Below are 26,448 nucleotides of genomic sequence, written 5' to 3' on the forward strand. Positions count from 1 at the left end.
ATCCATGTGCCTGTCACAAATTCAATCCTGAAATTCACACTATCCTCCAAAAGTTATTTCAGACAGAACTGGGAAGGCAAAGCAACCCAGAGAATGTTATTAGTGCAGCCTGTAGCTTCTTCTGCTTTCTGGTTTTGCAAATGTAACCACCCTAGGAGGTTCAAGCCATCATTAGGAGTTGGGACAGTCAGGGTTTTCCAATGCTGCTTCATCCTCTGCTGGATTTATCCTGCAGTCAGCTGCTCCCAACACACAGACACACACTCCACAAACAAAAACCCCTTTAAAAATAAGGGGTGTTGCTGATAAATTATAGATGAAAGCAGAGTGGGGCATTTAAAAAAAACCAACAGAGCAGCACATAATGGCATGGAATGCCTTAAAATGATTGGATTTGATTCAGAGCTGTCAGCAACCAGGTTTGGCATCCAGGTATCTCATGTCACAGAGTATGGAATCACCAAATCCCAGAATGACTTGGAAGGGACCCTAAAGGTGTTTCAGTCCCACCCCTGCCATGGGCAGGGACACCTTCCGCTATCCCAGGGTGCTCCAAGCCCTGTCCAACCTGGCCTTGGACACTGCCAGACAGCCACAGCTTCTCTGGGCACAGCGGTACCATGTGGTGACCGAGGTTTTCAAGGTTTTGGTGGATGGAGCCATGGTCTGCCATGGCTTGCAAGAAAAATATTCCAGCTATTCCATTTATGAAGTCTTTGTGTACAGAGGGGTGGTGGTGCAGCTGCTCAACCTTTGTGAGTTTCCCAGGACCAGTTTCAACGGGAGAGTTGGGCTATGCACTGGCACAACCCTTGATAAATCCATAGACCAGGAAGAGATCAGAGCTTTGTGCCATCGTTTATGGTTAAAAGTGCCTGAAGTAATTTCGAGCCACAGTCTGGCTCCTACACTAATTTACAGAATTATTCAGGAGAAAAGAAGAGGAAAAGCAGAGCAGAACAAACTCCCTCTTGCCATTATTTCAGAGGTTTTAGCATAACTGCAGAGTTTTGCTAAGCCAACTATGACTACAGTTAAGTCCCATTTTGACAGTGCTTGTGAGAAAGGAAAAAACCAACTCATTTAAAAATAACAGCCCCCCCAACCTGAGTAAGTGGAGAGCAGGCAGAGTGAGAAAGCAGCACAGAAGAAGTGAAAAGCAAAGTGGCCTTATTAAAGCACATTGGTGCCTCCAACACCCTGCACTCGGCCAAGTTTCACTGCTCTGCTTCGCACCACTCCGCCTGTTCTGGGGGATCCAGCCTCTCAAACAGCAGCAATGTTTTCATTGCAAACATCAACACAGCTCTTTCTTACCTGCACAGAACACAGATGAATGTCATTATTCATGAACTGATGTATACAGACTGTGCACAGATCCACATACCATGCTTGTTCCTTTCCTTTTCCAATTAAAATTCCCCAGGAAACATGGTCAAGGCTTACCACAAAATTATCTGTCAAAGTGTGAGATGCCTGGAGCTGCTGTTTATGGGCTTAGCTTCTTTCCAAAGCCTCAGTGACCACACTCAAGGAGAAACTGCCCAATAGGGAATACAGGAATGAATCTGGCTCTTCCCTCTACCTGTGTTCCAGGCATTTCCCTGTGCCTGGAGGCTGATTTCCAGCGCTGTAATTACACCAGTAGTGCCTCCCAGTGGGGATGCAGATATACTGGCATGGAGCAGAGGATGCTCCTCAACTGGCAGAGCTCTGCTGCTCCCCTTGCTCCTCGAAGCTGCTAAAGGGCTCCTAGGCCAGGAGGCTGGACCCTGGCAGGGAAGGGGTTTTTTGTGCCAGCTCTGTGTGGGATCTTTTCCATACTTCCAGGGGACTCATCTATGCTAGGGAAAAAACCTGAATGCAAACCTGGGGGCTGGACACAGAGGCTCATTCACTAACACCTTCACCTGTGCCTTACTGGGATTGTTCAGAGAAGGCAGAAGGTCCCTGGAGCATCCCCAGGCTCAGCCTGCACCTGGTGATCCCACAGGACAACACTGGTGTCCACCAACTGTCCTGGGACCACTGGCTTTGCACTCATAGCACTTTCTGAGGGGACACAGGATCCACTCCCTCAGGGCTGGGGGGGCTGCAGAAGGGCTTTCATAGATTAGAAAACTCTCTTTGAGTTCAGCTAAAAATGGTAAGAAGATATGAATGAAGCAGCAGGACCAAAGGGTACCTTCCTCCCGCTCCTGGGCCCCTGAGCCTGTGGGTCCCTTTTGTTTCAGTTCAGCTTCTCTCCAAAGGATGGATCTGCCCTGCTCCAGCTGCCCCTGCCCCAGCTTCCCCTGTGCCCTCCAGGCACAGCACTCATCCCCAAATCCCGCTCTTCCACTCCAGGCTTTCACATCCAAGCCTCATGAAGAAAATGTCAACCAACTCACTCAGAACTTCCTGAGAACCACCCAGACAGTTTCCATAGCACCCAGGAAATGTCACAGAAACACGGATTTGTTCTCACTGCAAATACTGCATAAACATCACCTGAAACTCCTCAGCACTGTGGGGACAAGGAACAGCCAGGGGTGCTCCTAAAGCACTGCCAAAGCGCACTCCTGGCTCCCACTGCCATTGTCAGAAACATCTGCACCGTTAAAGGATTAAAGGGTTACGGAAAAAGGAGAAATACATTAACTCCCGAATGCTCTGCATCCTTAGGAACTTTGTGCAATACAATTCCTGCTCATCTCTCACTTAGGAGTTAGTCAAGGTATAGAGATTTTCATTAGGAAAAGAAGGCAAAAGACAAAAGCAAGCTACAAATAAAAACATGTCCCCATAGCCAGAGGGTGTAGAAAGAATATTTCACACTTTTTAACTCTAAAACCTGCACCTTGTAATTCCACTACTTGTCCCAGTTTGGTGAAGAACTCCCCGAACTGCAACTCGCTGCCATCCTGTGTGCCTGCAAGTCTTACCATGGTACTCTATGGAGAACCCCCAGGTGGATTTCCATGCAGGTCTAGAGGAACACCCAAGCCCTGCCCCCTTGCAAAAGGGAAATGGGACATTTAGAAGATCATTCACAGCTTCAGCCCACAACTGGGAGTGCTGTACTTCCATGGAATGCCAAGAGCATCCTGTGCCCAGTGGGGAAAGGGAGAGTGCAGCAGCAGCCCCAGATGCAGAGCCCTGCTGGTTCCTTCTCCCAAACTACTGGAACAGCAGAACAACACAGGTGGTGCTGCCTGGCTGGCTGAAGCACAGCAGGACTTTCTCCAAATCCAGTCCTGCAGAGAGGGCTGCCAGCAGCTCCTCATCCCAGGCAGGACAGAACTGCTGCTGCTGCTTTTGGGATGCTCCTACATCCAACTCCTGCCTGCCCAGGGAACACTGAATTTTTGCCATGTCTGTTCCCAGCACACAGGCTCAGGAAGCTCTTCTCTCCAACTCCTACTTTTCCAGCAGAATCTCAGATTTTGTGGTGCAAATTTCATAGAGGACCAGATGAATCCTGTATTTAGCAGCACTTCCACAGATCAGCCTACAGCTCTCATCCCTTTCTGCCAAAAAATGGGAAGGAACAAAAGACTAATCACTTAAAACAAGCGAGGGATAGCAAAGAGAAAGAGAAATGAAATTAAAAACTCAGGAAAATGCTGCTGCAGTTCTGATCTGCAGTACAGACCTAAAAGTTAAAGACCTAAAAGGACTAAACAGTCTTCCAGTCCTGAGCAGTCCCTGAAATAAATCTCCTTTTCCTGAAATCTGGTAATTACTGGAGCAATTCAGGGTAAATAAGCACTTTCCAGAGCTCACTGCACTGAAATCCAGCATAACAGCACAATTATTGAAGGTGAAGGTTGACATTCCTAATGTATCCAAGATCCACACTACCAGCAAAATATTCTTCTAAAGCAAGCTTTCAGCACTTCTGATGGGAGTGAAATAAAGCCCTAAAGCCTAGTTTAAAAATAAATCCTCCTCTGATGACTGGAGAAGGAACAATGGGCATCCAGACAAGGACTACAGAAGAAGCAGAGCTTTACACCTAAACCACAAGAAGATGTGCAATCAGCTCAAATACAATTAGAAGAGAGGCCTGGCACCTACCAAGCACTTCAGTCACCAAATTGCCCCAGCACTGGCTCCTTCATAAACTGCAATGTTCTACCAGTGCTGCTGGGTATCAGGAAAGGTTCCTCCTCTGCCTGGAATGGTCACAGCCCCAAGGCTGCCAGAGCTCCAGGAGTGTTTGGAGAATGCTCTCAGGCACACGGGAATGCTGGGGTGTCTGTGCAGGGCCAGTGGAACTGGATGATCCTTGTGGGTCCAGCTCAGGGGATTCCATGATTCCATGGTTTTGTGGATAGCAGGACTCAAATGAGCTCTGACTGGCTGTATTTATCAGCACTGCTTTGATATAAAATATCCAACTTTCACCTTGGGATGACCTCCAGGAAGGTACAGTTCAACCCCAATCCCAAGGGACTAGGTGAAACAAAGGGACACAGGACAATGTGTCTGAAGCCTGTGCAAGAACTCTGCCATTTGCCTTGGTGCCAAGCCCTGCCTAGAAATAAAGCTCCCACACATTGCTGCTCTGCCTCTTCTAAAATCCCACCTACAGTCTATTTCCAAGCACTTATGAGATCCAGGGAAACAGAAGTCCAGCACGACTTAACATAACAAGGGAATAAATGGGAATGTCTGTTGTCAAATACCTTGCAATAACTGAGGATCAAATGTTTAATTACGTAAAATGCACCAGGCACCACTGGAACACTTTAATTTCACCTAGTGCCAGTTCTGACAAGCGACAGCCACGTTGTCATGGCAATGACAACACAACACAGTTGTTTTCTGCTCTCGCAGTGCACTGGGCACACAGGAGGGTTGTATCCATTGCCATAAAACTATATATTTAACCACATTTCTTCTCTCTCTTATTCAAGCAAGCTCTTCCCTCCAGAGCATGGTCACAGAGGGTTTGGCAAACTCCTTGGATAGTGAGGCACAATTGAAAGCCTGGGAAAAGAAGAACGCTTTATATTTAGAAGTGCAGCAGCTGGGGGAGAAAAGAAGCTGATTTCTGTGATACACCCACATGGCTGCTGACACTTCAGAGTGTGCACAAGGCAAGGCCCAGGTGTGCTGAGCAGCACCTTAAGATGTGGATTCACTGGATCTGGAAATCACTTGCAGAAAATCTGCCCCTCAGAAGGTGGGTTCTCAGAACCAGGCACTGGCTTTTCTACCCAACAGGTTTTAAAAAGAAAAAATTCTTATAAAAAGAAATTAATAATTCTCTATTTCACTACTTATTACACTACAGCTAGGTTCTGCCAGCAAGCCTAGGGGTTAGTGAGTGGTTATTGCTACCACATACAGGGTTAGACGTGGTTAGGACAGAGAGTGATGGCACAGAACAGGCTCTACCTGAGCTCAGGTGGGACTGGTTCAGAGCCTCGGTAACAAATGCAGAGCCTGGTTTTACACTATCCATCTCCAAATCTGATAATCAGGGGAGGGGGCACAGGGACAGACAGAAGGCAAGAAAGAGGACAAGGTTAAAAATCTCCCAGCAGGACTGCAGGAGACCAACAATTCAGTGTGGGGAGACAGCAATTAGAGAGACAGAGCCGGAGAAATCCAGAGTTCAGTGCTGGGCGTGCAGAGCTGAGCTTCTCTGGGCTGTTCTAGGCCTGAATTGTTCCTGCCCATCAAAACCTGTGTGCAAGCAGGAGCAGACATTGTGAGGGAGCTGATCCACTGAGCTCAGTGTGAACAGCAAAAACCATGGGCTGAGCTGAACTAAGCTGAGTGAACACCCAAATCCCTGGAAAACTGAGCTGGGGATGAAGTGGGTGGTGCTGGGGCCTGAACAACGGGGCTTGGAGCTGGCTCAGGAGTGAGCACAGTGTGTGCAGGCCAACTCCAACTCCAGTCCCTGCCCATGGCAGCAGGTGGAACCAGATGATCTTTAGGCTCCCTTCCAATCCCCACCACTCAGGGATTCTGGGATGTTGTGCACAGACCACCCTAAGCAGAATTTTCACTGTAAAAAGAGTATTAAAAATGATATAAAATAGATGTCAATTTGTGTTGGCAAATGCTGGAGGAGAAATCAGTGATTTTTAACACAGCACAGCTTGTGCAGGAACAGCCTTTGCTGTGGCTGGGAGACCAAAGATTTTGGGCTTGTGGTCAGGGGCACTTTGTCCCAGTTACAAAACCCCCTTCCAGCCCCAGCCTCCCTGTCCAGAGCTCATCTCGTTTATCTGAGCCCAAAAAAGAACTTCAGTGCCTAAATGAGCCCAGAAAGGAACTTCCCCCTTGCACCCACAAAATGTGAACAGGACCTCAAATCCCCCATACTTAAAAAACACAAATATTTCTAAATTCCTGGTAGTGGAAGCCATGATCTGTGGGACACAGGAATAATATAAAACAGCCCCAGAGCCCAGGAGTGCTCAGCCAGGGGAGGATGCGGTTCCCCAGCTCCAGTGCTCTCAGAGCAGCCACAGCCAAGTTTGTCATCTCTGTGGCAATTCTGTGACTCACAGAGGGACAGGGCTGTCACAAGGAATTAATTTCACAGGAAAAACAAGCAGAACCACAAATAAGCCTCATAGCTTTGAGCAGAAATATTAGAGCTGCTCTGCTGTCAGAACCTTCCTTCTCACAGCTGAGAGAGGAGGGGGACTCAACACTGACCACTGGCATTAAATAACCAAAAATGTGGCCATTCCTTGTTTTTGTGTTAAAAACCTAATAAAAAAGTCTGCCTGAAAAAAACAGACAGGCTAAAGCCTCTCTGTGTTATCTGAAATTAACTGCTGCTGATCCTTGGCAGGAATTGCATCTCTGAAGGGCTCAGGGATCCAAGGAACTTGACTGTACAAATGGAAAAATATTAAGAAAAATCTTTTCTCCAAATTTGTGTGCCCAAAGGGAACTCCCTGCATCTTACAAGATTCACTATTCTGATTCCTCCCAAATTTTCTGTCAGATTATTTACCAGTGGACATGGCCAGTCACAGCAATAAATTCTGTCTTCATTCTTAAAACCTCCATCCCAGTTTCAGTTATTCCCTGGCTCCTATGGAGTTGGACATGGGCAGTGGAAGAAGCCTCACCTCACTCTCAATGACATGTCCCAAATACAAACCCTGCGCTCCCTCTCTGGACATTTCTTCTGCCTGGTGGGTCTGGAGGTGTTGGCACGTGCCCAGGAGGGTTCTCAGGAAGCCAAATGTTGCCACCAGGACCAGGTTTTCCTGTGCTGGAGGGAGCCTGGGAAGGGAGCACTGCCTGCTCCCCACTCTCCAGGGACAGCAGCAGTCTGAGACAGCAGGCTGGCAGTGGGCGTGTGGGCAAAGGATGTATCTGTGTACATTTACATGAATATTATGTATTTTATAATTATCTCTTAACACTATTTGCATATCCAGTTTTCAGACTGACTTAGGGAATCCAAACAACATCCCTGGGGGAGCTGATTTGTACAAGTGAGGAATTTGCTGTAAAAATGATAAATCTACATGACCAATCCCAGGTTTTACTGACACCAGATTATTGCTGTGAGGTTTAGACCAGCACTAGCAGGATCTAAAAGGACCATGGCAACGTGGAGCAGGACTCTGAATAAACAAGCCACATATTAGTTCACTTTGGGCATTGTCAGATGTTAGGCAAAACACCATTCCCTCATAAAAAAATTGGCTTCTGCAGGTTGTCATGTTCTGACAAACTTCAATAACTGTGTTTAATTCCTCCCCATCACCCATTTTTATCTTCTGTTTCTTTCACACTGACATTCATACTTGGTTATCTGACACTTAATTTCTTTTTAATCTTTTCAATCTTTTTATGGATTCAAAATGATTCTATCACCCCCAGAAAAGAGCTATAACCAGCTCTGTTCTTTCCCTGCTGTATTATTTTATGTCCAAATATCTTTTAAAAAAGCACCTTAGAAAAAAAGGTTTGTTTTGGTTTCCCCTAAATATCCTTCAGGCCATCAGTGCTACTGACCTGCATGTACAAAGGAGAAGGAAAGAAAAAGGAGACAGAGAAACAAGGCAAGAATGAAAGAAGGACAAAGGAATAAATGAAGACATACAAGGGGGGAAGTAGCTCCAGGACGCTGGACGGGCTCCGTGGGCAGGGGAGACTGGGAAGGGAGAAATAAAAAAAAAGGAAAAAAGCAAAACAGAAACAAAAAGCAGCTGGTTAAAATATGCTTCCACTGAAAATGGGCTCATTTCACACAAAGCTCAGCTGGGTTATGAATAGCACAATACAACACATCCAATCCTTCAAGTTGTTTGATAATAAACACCTGGGAAATTCAGAGGATCCAGAATTCCCACCCTGTGTCCCAGCTCAAAAAACACCCCACCATTTTGCATGTTTGACCTTTCAGCACAAGGCTCATCCCAGTCCTACCAAACAGCACAGGGTTTGTTATATACTGAATTTTGTTGTATACTGTATTTTCCTGGTACCAAGCAGAGGCTGTTCTTACTCTTCACCCTGTGCAAAAAGCAGAGTAATTGTCTCAGAGCTGTGTCTTGCTGCTGTGCTCCTCCTGAAAATCATGCACTGCAGAGGAGACAGGCCCAGCTGTGCCCCAGCCCCACGCTTGTGTCGGGGAGGGAGAAGTGTGGGATGAGGCACCTGGGGACATGGAGGTGAACGTGGCAGTGCTGGGCAGTGCTGGCACTTCTCCAGCCTAAGGACCCCACGAGCAGGCTCAGACTGCTGGAGCCTGCTGGCTGGGCTCTCAGCTGGGGAAATTCCTGCAGCAGCTCCCACAGACATGGACGTGGGCTCTCCTGGAGTGAGTCTGCACGCTCCCACTGCTGCCCTTTGCTCCTGGATCCCCGTGTCCCAGGGAGCAGGATTCCCTGCAGGAGTTTGGTTCTGAGGCCTGGCAGGGCTGGAAGCAGTTCCTGTCCCATCAGCAGCTCCAGCTGGGCAGCTTTGGGTGCTCATCCCTCTGTGCAGCTTTGGGTGCTCATCCCCTCTGTGCAGTTTTGGGTGCTCATCCCCTCTGTGCAGTTTTGGGTGCTCATCCCCTCTGTGCAGCTTTGGGTGCTCATCCCCTCTATGCAGCTTTGGGTGCTCATCCCTCTCTGCAGCTTTGGGTGCTCATCCCCTCTATGCAGCTTTGGGTGCTCATCCCTCTCTGCTTCCCCCTGCAAATGGAGACCTGCCTTGGCTCAGCACTGTTCCATTTAATTCAGCTTTAATGAGACAGTGGCATGAACACCAAACAAGTGCTTTGTTTCCTTCAGATTAACAAGACTGGTACTAATTATGTACACTTTCACTTCCTCTGTTTTCTTTATAAAAGCACTAATTAAGACATGATGCTCTTATCAGCGACAAATGGCTGCTCAGCCTGGACATCTGCAGAATTTAAGCTCCATTTGCACTTACTTCTTTCTGATTTTTATTAAAATAAATATTGACCACAATCTTTTTATCCAGGTATTAGAAATGAGCCTGTTTCGAACAAGGCATGGCCTTGTTATGACTGCAACAGCTCAGTGAATGTGTCTCAATTTGCATTTCTGCTGTTAAAATTAATTTCTCCAGCACTGACCAGAGCCTGCAGGAGGTCAGGACAGAGCCTGTTGCCTGATCCAGAGCTAAATTTCAATCCTCCTAAAATTCAGTGGATTATTTGTATTGGGTGTGCTGACCCAGATCAACTGATGTTTCAAAAAGAAAATTAGCCATTCACAACAGCCTGTAATACTGACAGGGAACCTTTTAATGTTGTGTCCCATTAAGACACAAGAAGAGCACCTTCACCTCTCAAACATAAATTAAATGGATGAGACAGGAAGTTGAAAACTCCTCCATAAAGTTGGGAAGAGCTGCTGCATTATACATTCTTTGTGAGAATGACCCCTGAGGCTTTAAAAATGCTTATTTGGGGGGGGAGGAAAAAAAAGTGAAACATCACCTTCTCATCCCCCACTTCTCTTCAGCTCTAACTGTCCCCCTGCAAAGTGCAGCTTCATTCTGTGTTTCCCCACTGAAAGCAGCTGCTCCCTAGCAAAGACCAAGTGTAAAACCTTCCCCAAAATGACCATGCCAAGGCCACTGCAGTGAGGCTGGGCCACAGGAAGATGCTGCTTGTTAGGAAAAGACAAAAACAAACTGCAGGTATGAGGTAAGGTGTGAGATATGGGTTAAAATACTGCCAAACTACGAATATCCAGAATTCTGAGGAAGAAAGGGACTAAAAGAGTGAGCTGAGACACTGACTGTGACTGAGGAGTGGGGACAACATGAGCACACGTGGACATAAACGTTCCCAAAAAAAGAGATGGACAGAGGGGGACGAGGAGAGTCAACACAGCACTAAGTTCAGGAGGCTCACAAATGTTCACTTAGAAGGAAAATCCAGAGCGGCTATTCACACTTTTCCTTCTGAGCAGCACTGAATATTTAAACGATTCACTTCTCTCTGAATATCTGAAATTCAAATGCAGCCTCTATGCTGGATCTCTAAAAATGCTCATGAATATGAGCTGATTCCATTTATTCTGGCACTAAAATTCAGCTAAATTGATAATATTAACTATGAAATAGTAGATATAAATCCAATATAATATTTTAGGCTAAAAAATTACCATTAGTGTATTGTATCCCACTAAGAATACTAGGAGAATTTAGAGAAAAGGAAAGTGCTCAAGAAATGTGGGATTTAATGAGCCCACAGAACCTTCCTAGATCTTCACAAGTTTTCTTACATAAATAGAAACAGTCAGGAAAGCATTTGCATCCCAGCTGGGGAAAAAAAAGCATTTTCTTACAGGACTGAAGATGAAAAAAAGAGGGCACAGGTTTAGTCCAACACTGGAGGGAAAATACCTCTCAACAGGTACCTTTCCTCTCCTGACTCCAAACTTTATTGTCAAATATATTTGAGTGGTGACTTGGGGCAAAACTGATATTCTGTCATATGACTCTGACTGTTCAGAATGGAATAAAAAGGCCAGTTCTCTGTATGGTTTTTCTGTTTTTCTGTATTTTCCCGTTTTCCATCACTTATCCCAGGCCCTGGCTCCATCACTGCTGCTACAAAGCACGTCCTGCCACAGTCCATGAAAATGTTGTTTCCAAAAGCAGAGTTTGCCCTCAAACCCAACCCTCCTCTGCCCTTCCCTGTGTTTCATCTCCATGGAACTGCAGTCACTGCCCTGCATTAGAGACCACTGCAATATTTTATGGCTCCATTAAAATGCTGTCCCCATCCCTTGTGCACATCAAATCCTCTAATTATAAATAATAATAGAAACCCAGGGTAGGAAGTTCCCTGCTTTCCATCTGCTTTTCATTAGGTTCCTCAGCCCAGCCAGATCCAGGGACAATTAAGCAGCACGAGGAGTTCTGTGTTTGGAAATTCCTTCGTGGCAAAGAGCTTTACTCTGCACATCCACAATGTCCTGGATGCTCCACACATCCTATTTTGATTAAAGAAATCAAAGTTGGCCTGTTGATAAGTGCAGCTCGTCAAGGCCAAATCTAAAACTTCACATTAATTCAAGATGAAATACCCTGCTAATGTCAAGCGAGGACAACAGCTCCAAGTGAGACTTTTAGGAAAGTCTCTGGTCCTTGGGGACAGCCAAACTGATGTTTTAAATACAGGAACAGAGAGAAAAGTAATTAATGTGAGTATTTAAGTGCATAAGGTGTGGACTGAAAAACACAAAATGCAGGAATATGGGAATGGCATTGCTGCATTATCCCAGCAATGCCATTCCCAGCCAGCTCTGCAGGGTGCCCTTGGCAAGATCCAGCTTCCCCTCTGGCAGCACCTCAGTCCTGCCCCATGCCACTCCCTGGGCTGTGCTGGCATATCTGGAACTGGAACTCCTTCCTGCCTTCCTCCTCTCACCCACCTCACAGAGCACTTTTCATCCAGCCAAGGAGTTCCTGGAGTCCTCCAGCACCATTCCCAAACTACAGCAACCTCCTCCCTGTCTCCTCTCCCAGCAGCTTTTGCAAGGAAAGAATTCCAACCAACCTCAGGAATTCCTGCCAACCTCACTCAAGTGCTGTCACTTCCCAAGGTGCACAGAGAATGCACCCAAGGAACGGCACCAGGAATTCTGTGTGCAGAGGAGGGGCAGGATGACAGAATCAGCAGCACCATTCCCTCCACCTCAAAGCTCGTTAGATCTCTCCTAGAGGAGCCTTTTAATGGACCCATGGAACAACCATCAGGGAAGGTCAGGGGACACCTCTGTGACTTGGCAATATCTTCCAACTTATGACTTTTCATGATACATGGACTTGTGGTGCCAGCTTTGTACCAAGCATTTCCCAGGGCCGAAGGGGGAAATCCACCCCCATGGTGTTGTTAAAGCCAAACAGAATCTCTTCATCCATTCTGCTCCATTATCTCCCCCTAAAGCAGACCCTGCTCCCCAGCAGCTCAGCACACTGAATTGCCTGAGTCACGTTTAACAATAAACATTTGCCTGTGTTTAGGCTGCAAGTTGCCTTTCCTGTTTTAGCTGATGGAGCAGTGCCTGGGCACAGGCAGGCCCTGGATCCAGGGAATGCCCATCTCTGTGCTCTGATTCCAGATGCACATCGCCAGGAATGCCAGAGGCTGGCAGTGCCAATGGCTGAGGACACCCCTGCTCCAGCTGGACCTGAACTGAGACCCAGCTCTCCAAAGGACACAGATCACTGTGCAGACACTCACAGCTTGGGTATCCATGACGTTCCACCAAACCCCAGAGCTCTGAGCTGATAAAATGCTGTTATTTTCCTTGGCAAATGTCAAGCTTTTGAATTGCATCTATTTGTTTAGAAGTATCAAGTGAGCAATCTGCCAAGATAAGGAACATCATTAAAATAGAGAAGAGGAATGAGAACACCAGTTCAACACCAACTCCACTTCCCAGCTGCTTAACATTTTAAGAAAAGACAGCACATTGAAACTTCTCGATACTAAAGATATACAGAAATATCTTTACCTATATGAATATAGAGATATTTTTTAAAAAAATCAGCTTCCCCACCAGTAAATTTTACAGAGCTCTCAGTTATGCCAGCACATCTAATGCCAATCACTTCCAGAACACACTGAAAGGATGGGAAGGTTGACAGCAGAGTCAGATTCAAAATCCCATTCTCTATATATTATTCCTTCTTTCAGCAGAACTTTGGATTAATTTGCCTGTTTTTCCTACAATACAGAACTGTCCAGAAGGCAGGAGGAAGCAGATGGAGACACGTACCCAGAGCACAAGCAACCAGCACTCAAATTCTGTTATATCTAACTTCCTCCATTTATCCTCAAGCAGAAAGAACCTTCCAGTACCAAAGTGATCTATTCCATCTGATCAGCACAAACACTGCTGCTCATCTATGTTCTGTAGAAAACATCCTGACATGCAACACTCCCTTGACCATCCAGAACTGGGATGTTTCATGGAATCTCTCACTACAGACTGCTCAAAGTATCTTGAAATTCGGACAGGTTTAAATCCTTCAAGTCAGGCAGAAGGTGACACTGACACAAGTCTGTAGAGCAGGTGAAAGACATTCAACAGTGGGAGCTCCCCAGAGAGGGGCAACGTGTGGGTGATCGACACACAGAGGGGCATGAGGATGTGCAGGGGATGATCAACACTCATGACACGTGTGAAGGAGGTATTAAACACAGAACACACAAAGAGAACTCCAGTCCAGTTCACTGCATCAAGAAAAGCTGATTTACACACCTGGTTTTGGTACCGAATTGGTCACGGACTGAGGGACTTTGTCGTTGATGAGTTCTACACATTCACTGGGAAAGAATCCAACCTGGAGTAAAACAGAAAGAGGAAATGGAGTGTTATGATCTGAAGTGTTCAACCAAGATCTCCCCTCAACTCCCCCTGCATGATGCTCCCTGACATTACCCATCAAATGACCAGCAGTCATTGACAACTGCAGGTTCTGCTCTGCTGCCAGCACCCTGAGAGAGAACAATCTGAGAGCCCCAGGCACTGCAAGGTCCTGAAGTGATCAACTTTGAATGCTAATTTGCAGTGTCCCTGCACTGACCTTCAACTCAGCATTTCTCCCTGCAGCCCCTCAAAGGCAGAAAGGCTGGAGAGCCCCTCTAAACCAGCCTAAGGGTTAAAGGCTGTGGGAAGGATCCTAATGTGTTCTTGGAGTAGGATGTGCCTGCAGGCATTCCCATGCCACTCAAAGAGGAGCTGCTGTATCTGTGGAGAAGTGAAATTATTTCCCTTTCCCTGTTTGAAGATTCAGGCTAAGCTGTGAGCAGAGAGGAATTTGGCACTTCCCTGCATCCCCACCTTCTCTCTTATTTCCCAGCATCTTTCTTCTTACTCTCATCCCAGGTGAAAATCAGACCAGAGCAGACCTTTGGTAACTTTAATCCATGGTGCATCTCTGCCCACCTTTTCTCTGTGTTGCTCACCCAGCACAGCTCCTGTATTGTGAGATGGAGCTCAGGCACCAGCACCTCCCAGACTCTCACCTGAGGCAGGGCAGATTTCCTGTCCCATTGCCTGTGACTGGACAGCTGGAAGCACCAAGTCTGCTCAAACCCACAGGAACACGAGGGAAAGGGCCAGAGGATGGCCCCAAGCTCATCTGAGCAGAACTGAGCCAGAACTGTGCCAGTCATGTTGGCACATCCATGAAATCCTCTGGAGGCAGAGGGGCAGTCAGCACCAAGCCTGGCAGACACTCCCTCCTCTATTCATTCATCTTACACAATTCCCTTTTGTCTCCATGGAGAAAGATTGATCTCCTTCCTACTCCAAGTTAATTTTCACCCACCAGCTTCCCACCATTTTGGTGGCAGTGTCACACGTGGGGTGTCCAGACTTAAGTTATTCCAAATTCCCCAAAGGAAGCAACAGTTAACAGAGCCCACACCTTCCTCTTCCCACATCCCAACATCCAACAGGGCAATGCTCTGCCCAAGCACAAGGACAAGCTGTCACCCATCACACAATGCCACAGGAAAATAGGATTGTTGTCAGGACTCTGAGCTCAGGACAGAGCCTGCTGGAGCAGCACTCTGGGCCAGCAGCACTCAGGCTCTGAGCTGGGCTTCCCTGTAACTGGGACTGGCCTGGGCATCGCAGGAGACTCACAGAACCCACCCAAAATCCAACACCAGGCATGGCTGCACCTGCCACGGCCTCAGGTCTGCAAGGACATGGTATCCTGGAGTTATGGAAAACAGTGGAGATTTTTGTGCAGTTTATAGACAGAAATGTGCCCATTAAAACAAGAAAATGAGCATGAACAGCAGCATCACATAGAGAGGCCCCTCCTCTGGCAGCTCATGGCTCAGGGACCTGCTCTGCTGGGAGATGCCAAGGAACAGGCTGAGTGGCATGGACACTGAAGTGCTGGTGTTTAAACAAAATACACTTCATGGTTTTACACCATGAACTACCAGGATGGGCTGGCTTGGAAGGGACCTTAGGGATCATCCAGTCCCTTGCCAAGGGCAGGGACACCTTCCACTCTCCCAGGTTACTCCAAGCCCCAATGTCCCACCCAATGTTCCAGGGATCCAGAGGCAGCCACAGCTTCTCTGGGCAGTCTGTGCCAGGACCTTGCCACTCTCACAGGGAGGAATTTCCTCCTTATATCCAACCTAAAATTCCCTTTTTTCATTTTGAACCATTCCCCCATGTCCAGTCACATCAGTTCCTGATGCAAAGTCCCTCTCCACCTTCCTTGTGGCCTGTCCAGGTCCAGACACTGGAAGGTGCTCTGAGGTCTCCATACAACCTTCTCTTCTCTTCCCCAGGCTGAACTTTAACACTTCACTATGTCTGACAGTCTCTGCTGGACATTTCCCATGTGACAGATACAGGAGGCAATTTTAAATTTAGGAAAAATGCACAGATCCAGGGAAAGTCTCAGCCCACCACACAGATATCATCTGGGAAACTCCACAGCTGGAGTGATGAAGTTTCTTCCACTTTCAGTAACTGCCCACATTGTCTGTGTAAAAAAAAAAAGGAAGTCCTGGGACCCCAACCTTCTATTGTTCCTCTAAATCTGGATCTAAACCCAAGCCCAGACCCCACACTGTTGAACATTTAATCAAATGCTGGACATGAAATCAAAACTCATTTGCCTTTGACTGTTAACACAGTATTCCTCCCGTTTGCGGATGCACTGTACAACACAAACCAGGAATTCAGAAATTAAAGACCCTGGATGGTGATGTCACTACTTCCAGATATCCCAGAACCTTCCCAAATCAAACATTCTACCTGCTCTCCATGTATCACTTTTGCCATGTTCACACCAATAATTACAATGGATTTTTAAGGGGCAAAGAACTGTGCTGGCTCTGTCATGTTAACTCACTGCTAGAATTTATTTACATTTTCAGACTTACTTATTCTAACTTCTTGCACGATCCCCAAGAGATCCTCGTCAGGGTTATAATCCACAACTTGTGCCTCATTCCCACCCACTTAAAAGATGCTACTTCTCCTCCTATGGGAAGTTTTCCATGATTTTGTATAAATAAATGAGTTTAGTCCAAGAGTTAATCTCAACAGATGTAGCAAGGCACTATTAGAGCTTGAGCCAGGATTAAAGGATTTGGCAACGTAGGAAAATTAATAGCCAGGGTAGTATATATTTAGATAAATGCAAGGTCATCTAAAGGTTAAATATATCACTACAGACCTTCAGCAGAGGAGGAAGGTACATGCTGGTGCCTGAGAACTGTTCTGCAACACCTACTACAGCTTTATCTTTTCACTTCTGTGACAGGGGCTGCTGGAACTGGAGGATACAAGAGGCTTTAAAGGGAAAAGTCAGAGTAACAATGGTAATTTTCAGTATGGGGAGCAAATTCAAACAAATGAGGAAGTACATGCAACTTAAATGGCAAATGAAACATTGAGACATTTGGATTGCTTTTTTTGGGTTTGACATAATCTACAGTGTGGATTCAATTTTAGCCAAAAAGTTTTCTCTTTTCCTTTTAAATCTGATGACAGTCTAGCAAAACCTGACAGGGAAACTGCAACTTTTAATGGCCTATTTGGCCTTCCTGAGGAGAATTTTCACTGAGTCTTTGCCAAGTGCCTACACAGAGTGCAGGACACCCTCACCTCGTTCCCAAAGGAGCCCCTGCTGAGATGCCCTTTCACTTTAGGGCACTACTAACAGGAGGAACAGGATTATTACTCCTCTTATCCTGAGCTCCTGTTAAAGGGAGTTGAACACCTGGGCCATAAAAATATTGTGACTTCTTTTTTTCACAAAAAAATGTCTGTATGGGATGACACTTGTTGATTATCCATTCCTGACTGGTGTGGAGCAGCACTTTAGGAAACCAGAGAGCTGGAGAGGGACTTTGGACAAGGGACGGAGTGACAGGACACAGGGAATGGTTTCCCACTGCCAGAGGGCAGGGATGGATGGGATTTAGATTGGATACTGGGAATAACTTCTTCCCTGAGAGGGTGGGCAGGCCCTGGCACAGGGTGCCCAGAGAAGCTGTGGCTCCCCCTGGATCCCTGGGAATGTCCAAGGCCAGGCTGGATGGGGCTTGGACAGCGGAAGGTGTCCCTGCCCATGGGAGGGGTGGGACTGGATGATCCCTAAGGTTCCCTCCCAATCCAAACCCTCCTGGCCTTCTGTGGAACTGGGACCTGCAGTCTCACAATCAGCTGAAGCTGCTGCAATCACAGTGTGATTAAAATCAGCCCTGTCCCCCCTGGCTGCACACCCTGGTTTTGTCACCTCTCCAGCAGTGCAGGTGGTAGGGCAGCTCTGCACCTCGGGAAACTATTCCCAAAAACCAGAATAATTCAGGACAACCAAAGGCAGTCATGCATCAAACAAGGGCCTGTCCCCAATGACTCAGCTCCCTGACACAGAGCTGATTGAAAAGACAAAGAGAGCTGAAGGCTGTTAATGTGGAGGTGGCTGTAATTTAGGTAACAATCTTACAGAGAAAGCACTGACTCACACTGAGGGCATTGGAAGAGAAAAAATCATTTTACTTCAAGCAGAGCAAATGCTCAGAAGCCTCGTGGGCTGTTTTGTTCACACAGGATTAGGTGTGTTGCAATGCAGTCGTGAGCTCAGGTATGCAGAGAGCACAGGCACTGTGCCAGGGAAGTGTGATGGATCCACAACCAGTGAGTCATCCCTGGAGGGCAGCTCTGGCTGCCAGGAACACTCTGACTTCCACGCTGAATCCAAGTGCAGGTGCTTGCAGCCTGTCAGAGCCAGTTTTTGGCTCACATCTGCAGAGCTGCCTCCAGTTCCTCACCACAGCCCTCCCACTATCCCAAGGGATGCAGGACAGGCAGCAAGGAAGGCACTTCTGCCTGGGCACACACAACTCACAACTGCTTCAAATGCACAAAGAAAGGGGAGTTCCTTTAAGTCAAGAAGTAATTTTTTCCCCTTTCAGCAAAACAAGAAGGTTTTTTCCCTCTTCTTGCTTTCCTCCTATCAAGACATGGTTTCTAATGGAAGCTGTGCTTGGTTGATAAAACCCTGCTCCCCCTTAACATGAAGCAAAAACCCAAGAAATAACAGGACAAGCTGCCCAAACATTTGGTGGCAGGACCTCCTCCTTTTATCTGCTCTCAGAAATCACAACTATCTGGCTCTGTTTATTTATTTTATTAATTCAAATGACTGGATCAACAGATTGCTATCATTGCAAAGTTCCTAAACAGGAACAGAACTATTTGCCTCTAACAAATGCTTTAGAGGCTGCACAGCTTCATCTGTGCCTACACTATTGCTGTAACAACATTCTTCACCTACACACTCTTTTTGAGCATCCATCAAGGACACTTTTGCCTGTAACTCATCTCTAGGTCTGATGTAGCAACAGGGATAAATTCTGTGAATTCTTACTGCTTGTATTATCTAAAAACTTCATTCCATCAGGAAATGTACATTTTCTGTACATTCAGAGCTCATGAGCCTTAAACTCGACACACAGGTTAAGACTTTGAGCAAACCCAGCTCCTGGAGCTGTAGGAACACAGAGCTACATCTCCATGGTGTGTTTGGCTGTCACCTGCTCACACTGTGACCACTCCTGCTCGTCATTAAAGACACAAGATTATTCCACCCCTAATTTTCTGTTAAGACAGAATATGGTGCTGTATTTCTGCAGCTGCTCCTATCTGTTGTGTCAGGAGCCTGACTGTGCAGGGACACAGAAAACCCCCTTTTCTGGCAGTTTGTTCATCACCATGTTTTTGTGCTGGGAAAACACAACAGGATCGCTGTGATCTGAGAGGCACAAAGCTGTGACAAACTGCAGAAGGGCTGCCTTGCTTCTGTGTCTTTCATCAGCAGTGCTGTTCTCCAGACCTGGCCCCAGTGTCAGGCAGCCTGAATAATGGGATCTACATCCCACACAGGGCTTCCAAACCCTGTGCAAAGTGCCTACACTCAGGCACAGACCACAGAGTAGCTTTGTTTTGCTTTATTGATTCACTTGGAAGTTAATCATGGCATAGGCTGATCATTCCAAGCAGTATTACAGCATTTAATCCACTGAGGGTTGGAAATGAAGTCTGAGGTGCCTTTCACCCCAAGCCATTCTCTGATTCTATGACAGTACAGCATATTCAGCTTTAAGGTTTCTAAGATTATAACACAAGTCCAGCAAAGGTACTGCACAGTTCAGAAGCAGAAGTTTGTTCAAGTAGTACCAGTGTGTTGACTCTAGAAACAAATTAAACTTCAGAGCAGGTAGTCTATGTCCACGCTACTCTGACTTTGCAAATGAGATGTCACCTGAACTCCCACACCTGACACAAAACCAACACAAGCTGTGTCTCACATGCCCTGGCTGAGCAGACAGCACTAGGATGGTGCACTGCATCCAGCTTGGATTGGGAGATCCAGCCACTGGGCACTGACAGCAGCAGGGCCACAGCCTGGTCTGGCACAGAAAGAGCTGTCAGGGAAAACCTGAGGAGCCTTGAGAAGACTTTCCATGCCAAATTGCACAAGTGTCTGATCAATCCTGGGCCTCTGCAGAGCAAACTCCTCATCCCACCCACTCACAGACAGCAGCTGCAGATGGAAATCCCTGTGGCTGAAAGCAGCTGAAATGTGAGACAACACAAGTCAGCCCCCCAACCCGCAGTGGCTCTGGGGTTTGCTTGGTTAAAAGAGACTTTTAAAGCTTTTACATTTCCTAACGGCAAAATCCAAAGGATTAAAAACTCCTTGGAAGAACTGCCATTTCAACACAGAAAGTTTGGTACCTAATCCCCAGGCATGCTGAGGACCTTTTGAAATTTCAGTCTCCATCTCTGTGCTGTGATGTTTACAGGGACCAGCAACACTGACACCACACAGTGAACACAGGCATGGATGGGTGGCTTGTCTAAGTCAGCAGCACTGTTTCCTCAGCTGGAATTCTCCAAATCCTCTATGTTCTGCCTGAGCTGGTTTTAGCTACTGGAAGGAAGGGGATGATGTGAGTAACAGTGTCAGCTGCCTTGGAGGGGGAGCAGCACAAGCTTCCACTGCCATCAGGCCAGCTGTCCATCACAGGCCACAGCCAGCCCTCCTTCCTGTGGTGAGGGAGGAAGGAAACTTCCAGTGGAGACCCTGTGTCTGCTCCAGCCCCAGCCCAGAGAGAAGGGGAGTCCCCTGACACCAAGGCAGGGACACCCTGCTTGTCCCCTGAGCCACCCTGAGCAGGCACAGCAGCTCCAGGAGCACAGCCCTGAGGCTCCTGCTTTTGTTCCAGCCCCACTGCCACGGCTGGGCTGGCGCCTACCTGGAACCCGTGTTTTCCTCTCCACCACGAGGTCAGCTCCTTTGGTGGCATGTCGATGACAGACACGATGTCCCCCACCTGCAAAAGGTTGACAGCATCAGTCACAGCCAGGAGGAGAGCACAGTTCCAATAACCACAGTCTCAGCACTGCAAAAAACTGCACAGCTCTGGAGCAGCTGCACATCTGCCTTTGCAAAACCGAGCTGTGGGGTGGAGGAGTTCCTGCATTGCCCAGCACACAGGATACAGCTGTTCCTGAGGAAAGGGCCTGAAGAGCAGCAGGCTCCTGGGAAGGGCTACAGAGGGTTCTGGTTCAACTGCAGTGATGTGTCAGCACTTGGGAAAATCTGCTCTAGTAGCTGAACTGATTTTTACTGCCCTACCCACGAGTCTGTAGGCACTGACATGTGTCTCCTTGCTCCCTCTCACAGCACAGTGAAGAGCTGCCTTTGCAACTCCTAAACTGCCTCAGGTGAGCTGCACAGGGTTAGGAAGTGAGCAGAGGAGAAGTGGTGCTACAGCAACAGGATGGAAAATGCCAAGGACACCAGACAGGCTTTCTGAAGCTTTGCTCATTCCCATAAAAATGTAGTACTGCAATAGTTCAAAAGGAGATCAGTATCATCAATACTAAATTTGGTTTGATTTGAATCAAGCTTTGTGTGGCCTCTGTTACACAAAATGAGAAGGGGCAGAACCTAAATAAATACTGCAGGTATTCCAGGTAGGTGGGCAAAAAATTCACGCCAATAATGCCCAACTTTCACCAGATATTTGACAATGATGGATTCAAAGTGTTTTACAGAAAAGACAACACATTGCCCATTTGCAGATGGGGATGACTGAGACATGGGGAAATTATTTCCTCCAGGGAATAGTGAATCAAGAGGAAAGGAAATGCTCATGAAGGAAACTGCTGCCACCACAGGAGCAGAGACACTGAGGATGTTTCTCAGAACTGGGGAGCAAACCCCAGACAGCTGCTTGTGCAACTGCCTACTAGAAATTTAGAATAATAAACACAGAGATAATTTGGGTTAGGGAACAGGACTCAGCATCATAACCCCCTGACCCTGTTCTGTGTCAGTTCTGCTGTGGTGTCTCACTGCACACCGCTGGAAACCACACGTGCCTCAGTTTCCCTTCTGCACAGCGCAAGATTTACAAGCAGGGAGTGTCATTTCAGTGCTCTCATAAGCTGACAACCAGCCTGGATCCTGTGCTGCTTGGATTCCAGCTCAGAGCTGCCATGCCCACGTGTCCCTCTGATCACACAGTGCTTTGGGGTATACCAATCCTTGCCTTGACTTGAACATGAACAAAGCCCTGGCAGCACCAGACTATCACTGTTATTTTTTCTTCCTGTGCTGCACACCAAGGATGTGATCACAAAGCTCCTCAGGGCACTGTTCTCCTTCACACGTTTTGTAGAAACAGCACCATTGCACAGGGCAACCAGAGCACAGACCACTGCTTTTTGGGTAAAACAGACAACTGCCAGACAACCAAAAACTTCCAGGGTCTGATCTGGAGATCTTGGATGGGATGTGGAGCAACCTGGGCTACTGGAAGGGGTCCCTGCCCATGGCAAGGCGTGGAATGGGATCAGTTTTAAGGTCCCTCCCAAGTCAAACCATCCTGAGATTCAGAGATTCACACCACAGCAGCTCCTGCACTGGATTTTCAGGCCAGTTTTAGCTCATCACCTGCCCTTTAAACAGCAACTATTTGCCAGTCTTGTTCTTTACTTCTCATGGAAGCAGAAGCTCCTAAAAATGGTTATGGATAGGGACTTGCTTAAAGGGTGTGTGTAACCTGGGCCAGGAGAAATAAAACTTGTGTCCACACACACAGGGACAGTCACCCTGAACAGAAAACACATGGGCTCTGTTCAGGGACAGCCCAGAGGAGCTGGGAGGAGCTGGTTAATCAGAAGATACTAATGCCAAGTAAAGCTGTATTTTAAAGATGACTGAACATCTGCCCGTATCCAACTCACTGCAGAGCGAATATTTAACTCCATCTTCCAAGCTTCACCTCACAAAACATTGTGGAAGTGTCTGGACATATTCCTAATGGGCACACAGGCCCAGACACCCAGATTACACTCATTTGGAGCTGACAACAAAGAATGCAAGTGCTTTATTTACCTCAAAGGACAGTTCATCTGCTGCTTGAGCAATGTATCTCTTAATGACATGGGCAGCAGCAATAGCAGGGACATTAATGGATGATTCCTCATGGACCAGCAGGTGATTCCCCTTGTTATCAATCTGAAACAAAGAGCACAGGGGACTGTGAGGCAGCTGAGGACAAGTGAGGAGGCATTTTAGTGGTGCAAAGGCTTCAAGCTGATTGAGAGAGACAGCCCAGCCCTGGGCCCCAGGAGAGAGGGCACAGCAGAGCCGGAGCGCTCACTGGGGGCTCCAGGAGGTCGGGTGTGCCTGTCCAGAGGAGAGAAACGCTGGCTTGGTGCAGCTTGGTGTACAAACAGTGACACAGAGAGGGTCTGCACCTCCCTTTAGCCCCACATCATGGTGGTTTTCCATGGCAATACAGATGTGCTACAAAAATCCTCTATGAGGTGGAATTAATGCTTGAGGTACTGAGGCAAGGAGAAAATGCTGTAAACCCAAAACCTAGTGCTGCTTTCCATTTTCTCCCATCCTTTAATTATTTTTTTTAAAGAAAACATGTACCCCCCCTTTGCAATCATCAGCACACTTTCAAAACTCCCAGCTTTCTGTGTAAAATTGTGTAGGATTTTCAGTGAGTCACAAAGGTTACTTGCACTGGGTTTGCTGTGATCTCCAGGCCTACTGTGTTGCTCTGAATGCTACATCTCATTTCTCCCTACAGCTTCCTCCCTCCCTTTGCTGCTTTCCAAGATTTTTCTCATCCCAAAGGATTTCAGGGTGAGAAGGATATCAGTAGGGGAAATTGCAGGAAAACACACTCAATCCTTATCAGATCCATTTAAAAAGGAGCTGCAAGTCTATTAATAGCTGTTTCTATTCCTGGTGTGCAGCGATGGAAAGCCACACGTTCAGGCAGCCTGAGCAGGGACAGCTGGACACTCCTCCAGCCTCCCCTGCCCTCATCCTCACTAAGAGCTATTGTTTAAAGGCTACAAGACCATTAAACCTGAAAGCAGAGCTGCAGCTGCAGTTCACAACACACAAACTGTGCCACTGCAAGCACAAGGCTGCCTCTGTCTGCAGGGGAGCCAACAGGAGCACAGAGTATTTGCTGGGCTTGGAGCTGCCACAGGGAAAAATGATTTAAAAAAACAAGAGAGCAGGGAAACACCATAACAGAGACAGCTGAGTTTTAGAAATGTGCCACGGTTGCAGCATCGCCTTGGCAAAAAGGAGAGCAGGAATAAGTGAGCTTTGAAGTAAGTGAGCCTTCTGTAACCCATCACTAGGAGATCCAGCCCTGAACCTGGCATTCCCAGGCAGCTCCCTGGGACTGCCACCTCCTCTGTGAATATCAGCAGGACAATCCATTTCTGAGAGACAAAACCCAGGTTACAAGGGAAAAAACTCTATACTCTTAATACTGATTCTGTGTGTCCTACATCTTCTATGTGCTGGTAACAGGAGAATAAAGCTTTCAGAATAGAATTTCAGTGACACCAACAGATCTGGAAAGAGCAGGTGTGTGCCTGCTGTGTTTCCAAGGTCAGGAAACAAGGAACACCCCAGGTTTGTGCTGTACCTCCATCCATGTGAGGGCAGGGCCACAGTTGATCTTGTTGCCTGCGATGTTGGAGAGCCGAGCCAGGTAAGCCATCAGCATCTGGGTGACCAGCTGAGACACAAACACACACAGTGGTTCTGTTAGTGCACCTGCCTTTGGAGAGCCTTCTGCAGGCTTAGGGAAGACCAGAAATCACCCACTGCCACAGGCAAGAGTTACAGAGATTCATTCCCTTCTGCAAATAAATGCATTTCTGTCGTTCAAAGGACACCAAGCCACACACAGGGTTATGATGGTTACACCAAAAGAAAGGGTCAAGAAGCAGCTCTCTGTGAAAGTAATGATGTTATTATTATCATTCTGTAAGATTCATGCAGATTTTCCTAACTTCCCTTGTCAAGATACCTTAAATCTAAAGCTTTGCCCTGATTGCGGACACACACACAAACAACTCGTGTCTTAGGGAGACACCAGAGAACCACCTAGGAACCAGGCAGTGAACAATCCCCGAGTGCCACTTCCACATGCCTGCAGAGCCTCAAGAATGCAGCACCTCACAGTGACCCCCTGGCCAAAGAGTAACATTTCAACCAGTAGAAGAGGGGTTTAAAAACACACTTTGCCATGGCCCTTTGTAACAGTGAACTGGTTTTTATTACAGAGAAGCCACTGAGGTCTTTCTGAGTCTCCCAGTGACAGTGGTATAAAGCAGCATTGTAGCCCAGAATCTGTAGGACTGTTCAAAACATTGTTCTCCTCAAACATCTGTTCCAACGTGGCCAATTCAAAATAAAAACTATATGATGAGACACCCCACAGCTGCAGAGCAGCAGAGCTGTTCAGCATCTTCACATCCTCTGTGCTTGCAGACAGAATGCAGATTTTCAGGCTCTTGCTTTGAAGTCCAGTTAAATCAGTGGTACAAGTAAGGATGCAAGAGATAGGAATGCCTAAAATATAATTGAAAATAAACCAGGAATTCATTGTCCTGCATATTGCTGCTTCTGCTGAATTTAAACTTGAAACCCTCCTCAGAAGTACCGTGCATGAAGCCAAAGCAAGTGTTAAATCAGTCTCTCTGCTGAGTGATGGGGGCTGCATGATCAGTTCCTTAAATTCCATGGCAAACACCCTGTAAAATTCCAAGGGGTACTAATTTCAGTGTCCCCATCCTCCAAAACGATGCAGCCAAGATTCACCTGCTTCTTTCCAAGGGATTTTTCTGGACATGAATAAATCTTTCAATTATCAGCAGTGAGAAGCTGAGGTAATTTCAGCTCATCATACTCAGGGTGAAGACAGTAAGCCAAGAAATGAGTATCCCTTAGAGGAAAAAAAAAAACCTCATCGAGGAAAAAGAGCTTTTTAAAGACCATTTAAATAACACACTAATGCAAATGCTCTTAAAAACACTCCAGGAATACTCAGTTTAAAATGGAAGCCTAGCACTCCAAATGGGATTGCTCTTGCAGTGCAGCAGCCTCAGACAGCACGATTCCCTGGGAATGCTGAGTTGTTAACAGAAAGCCAGGAAATACCTACATCACTGACAAAGTTTCCAAAGACAAAACCAAATTCACATCTAAGGGACCACAGGACAGCTGCTTTCTTGACACTCAATTACCATTCCAGATTCAGCAGCTTAATTAATTTGTCTGAACTTGCAGGACATTTCCCTTTAGATCACTGAAATTAGGGGTGGAAAACACTGACTTTATTCGTGGTAGCCAATTTTCAAATGTAACCCAGGCTGCATTAAAACTACTCTCTACTACAAGTAAGTATACTCATTACTAGTATATTACTAGAAGTATACTCATTACTAGTAGTAAGTATACTTGTTATTATAACTCTGTGTCCTAGAAATACATGGAATTGCTGAGGCTGGAAAAGATCTCTAAGTCCACCACTAACCATGTTCCCAGGTGCCACATCTACACACTTCTGAACAGTGCCAGGGATGGTGGCTCCACCACTGCCCTGGGCAGCCC

General features: G+C 46.8%; 1 protein-coding gene across 1 annotated transcript in view; it reads right to left on the bottom strand.

Moving 5' to 3' along the window:
* Nucleotides 1-26,448, bottom strand: part of ARHGAP32 (Rho GTPase activating protein 32) — a 229,760-nt gene that overhangs the window by 46,942 nt on the left and 156,370 nt on the right. Inside the window, exons 8-11 of the mRNA XM_041414024.1 lie at nt 24,476-24,568; nt 22,906-23,028; nt 20,756-20,833; nt 13,710-13,791 (exon numbers count right to left, since the gene is read on the bottom strand). Coding sequence (XP_041269958.1) covers nt 13,710-13,791; nt 20,756-20,833; nt 22,906-23,028; nt 24,476-24,568 — 376 coding nt within the window. The remainder of the gene's footprint in view (nt 1-13,709; nt 13,792-20,755; nt 20,834-22,905; nt 23,029-24,475; nt 24,569-26,448) is intronic.

The sequence above is a fragment of the Onychostruthus taczanowskii genome, unplaced genomic scaffold, assembly GCF_017590055.1.
Source record: "Onychostruthus taczanowskii isolate IOZ18803 unplaced genomic scaffold, ASM1759005v1 scaffold43, whole genome shotgun sequence".
In the NCBI taxonomy this organism is placed as follows: Eukaryota; Metazoa; Chordata; class Aves; order Passeriformes; family Passeridae; genus Onychostruthus; species Onychostruthus taczanowskii.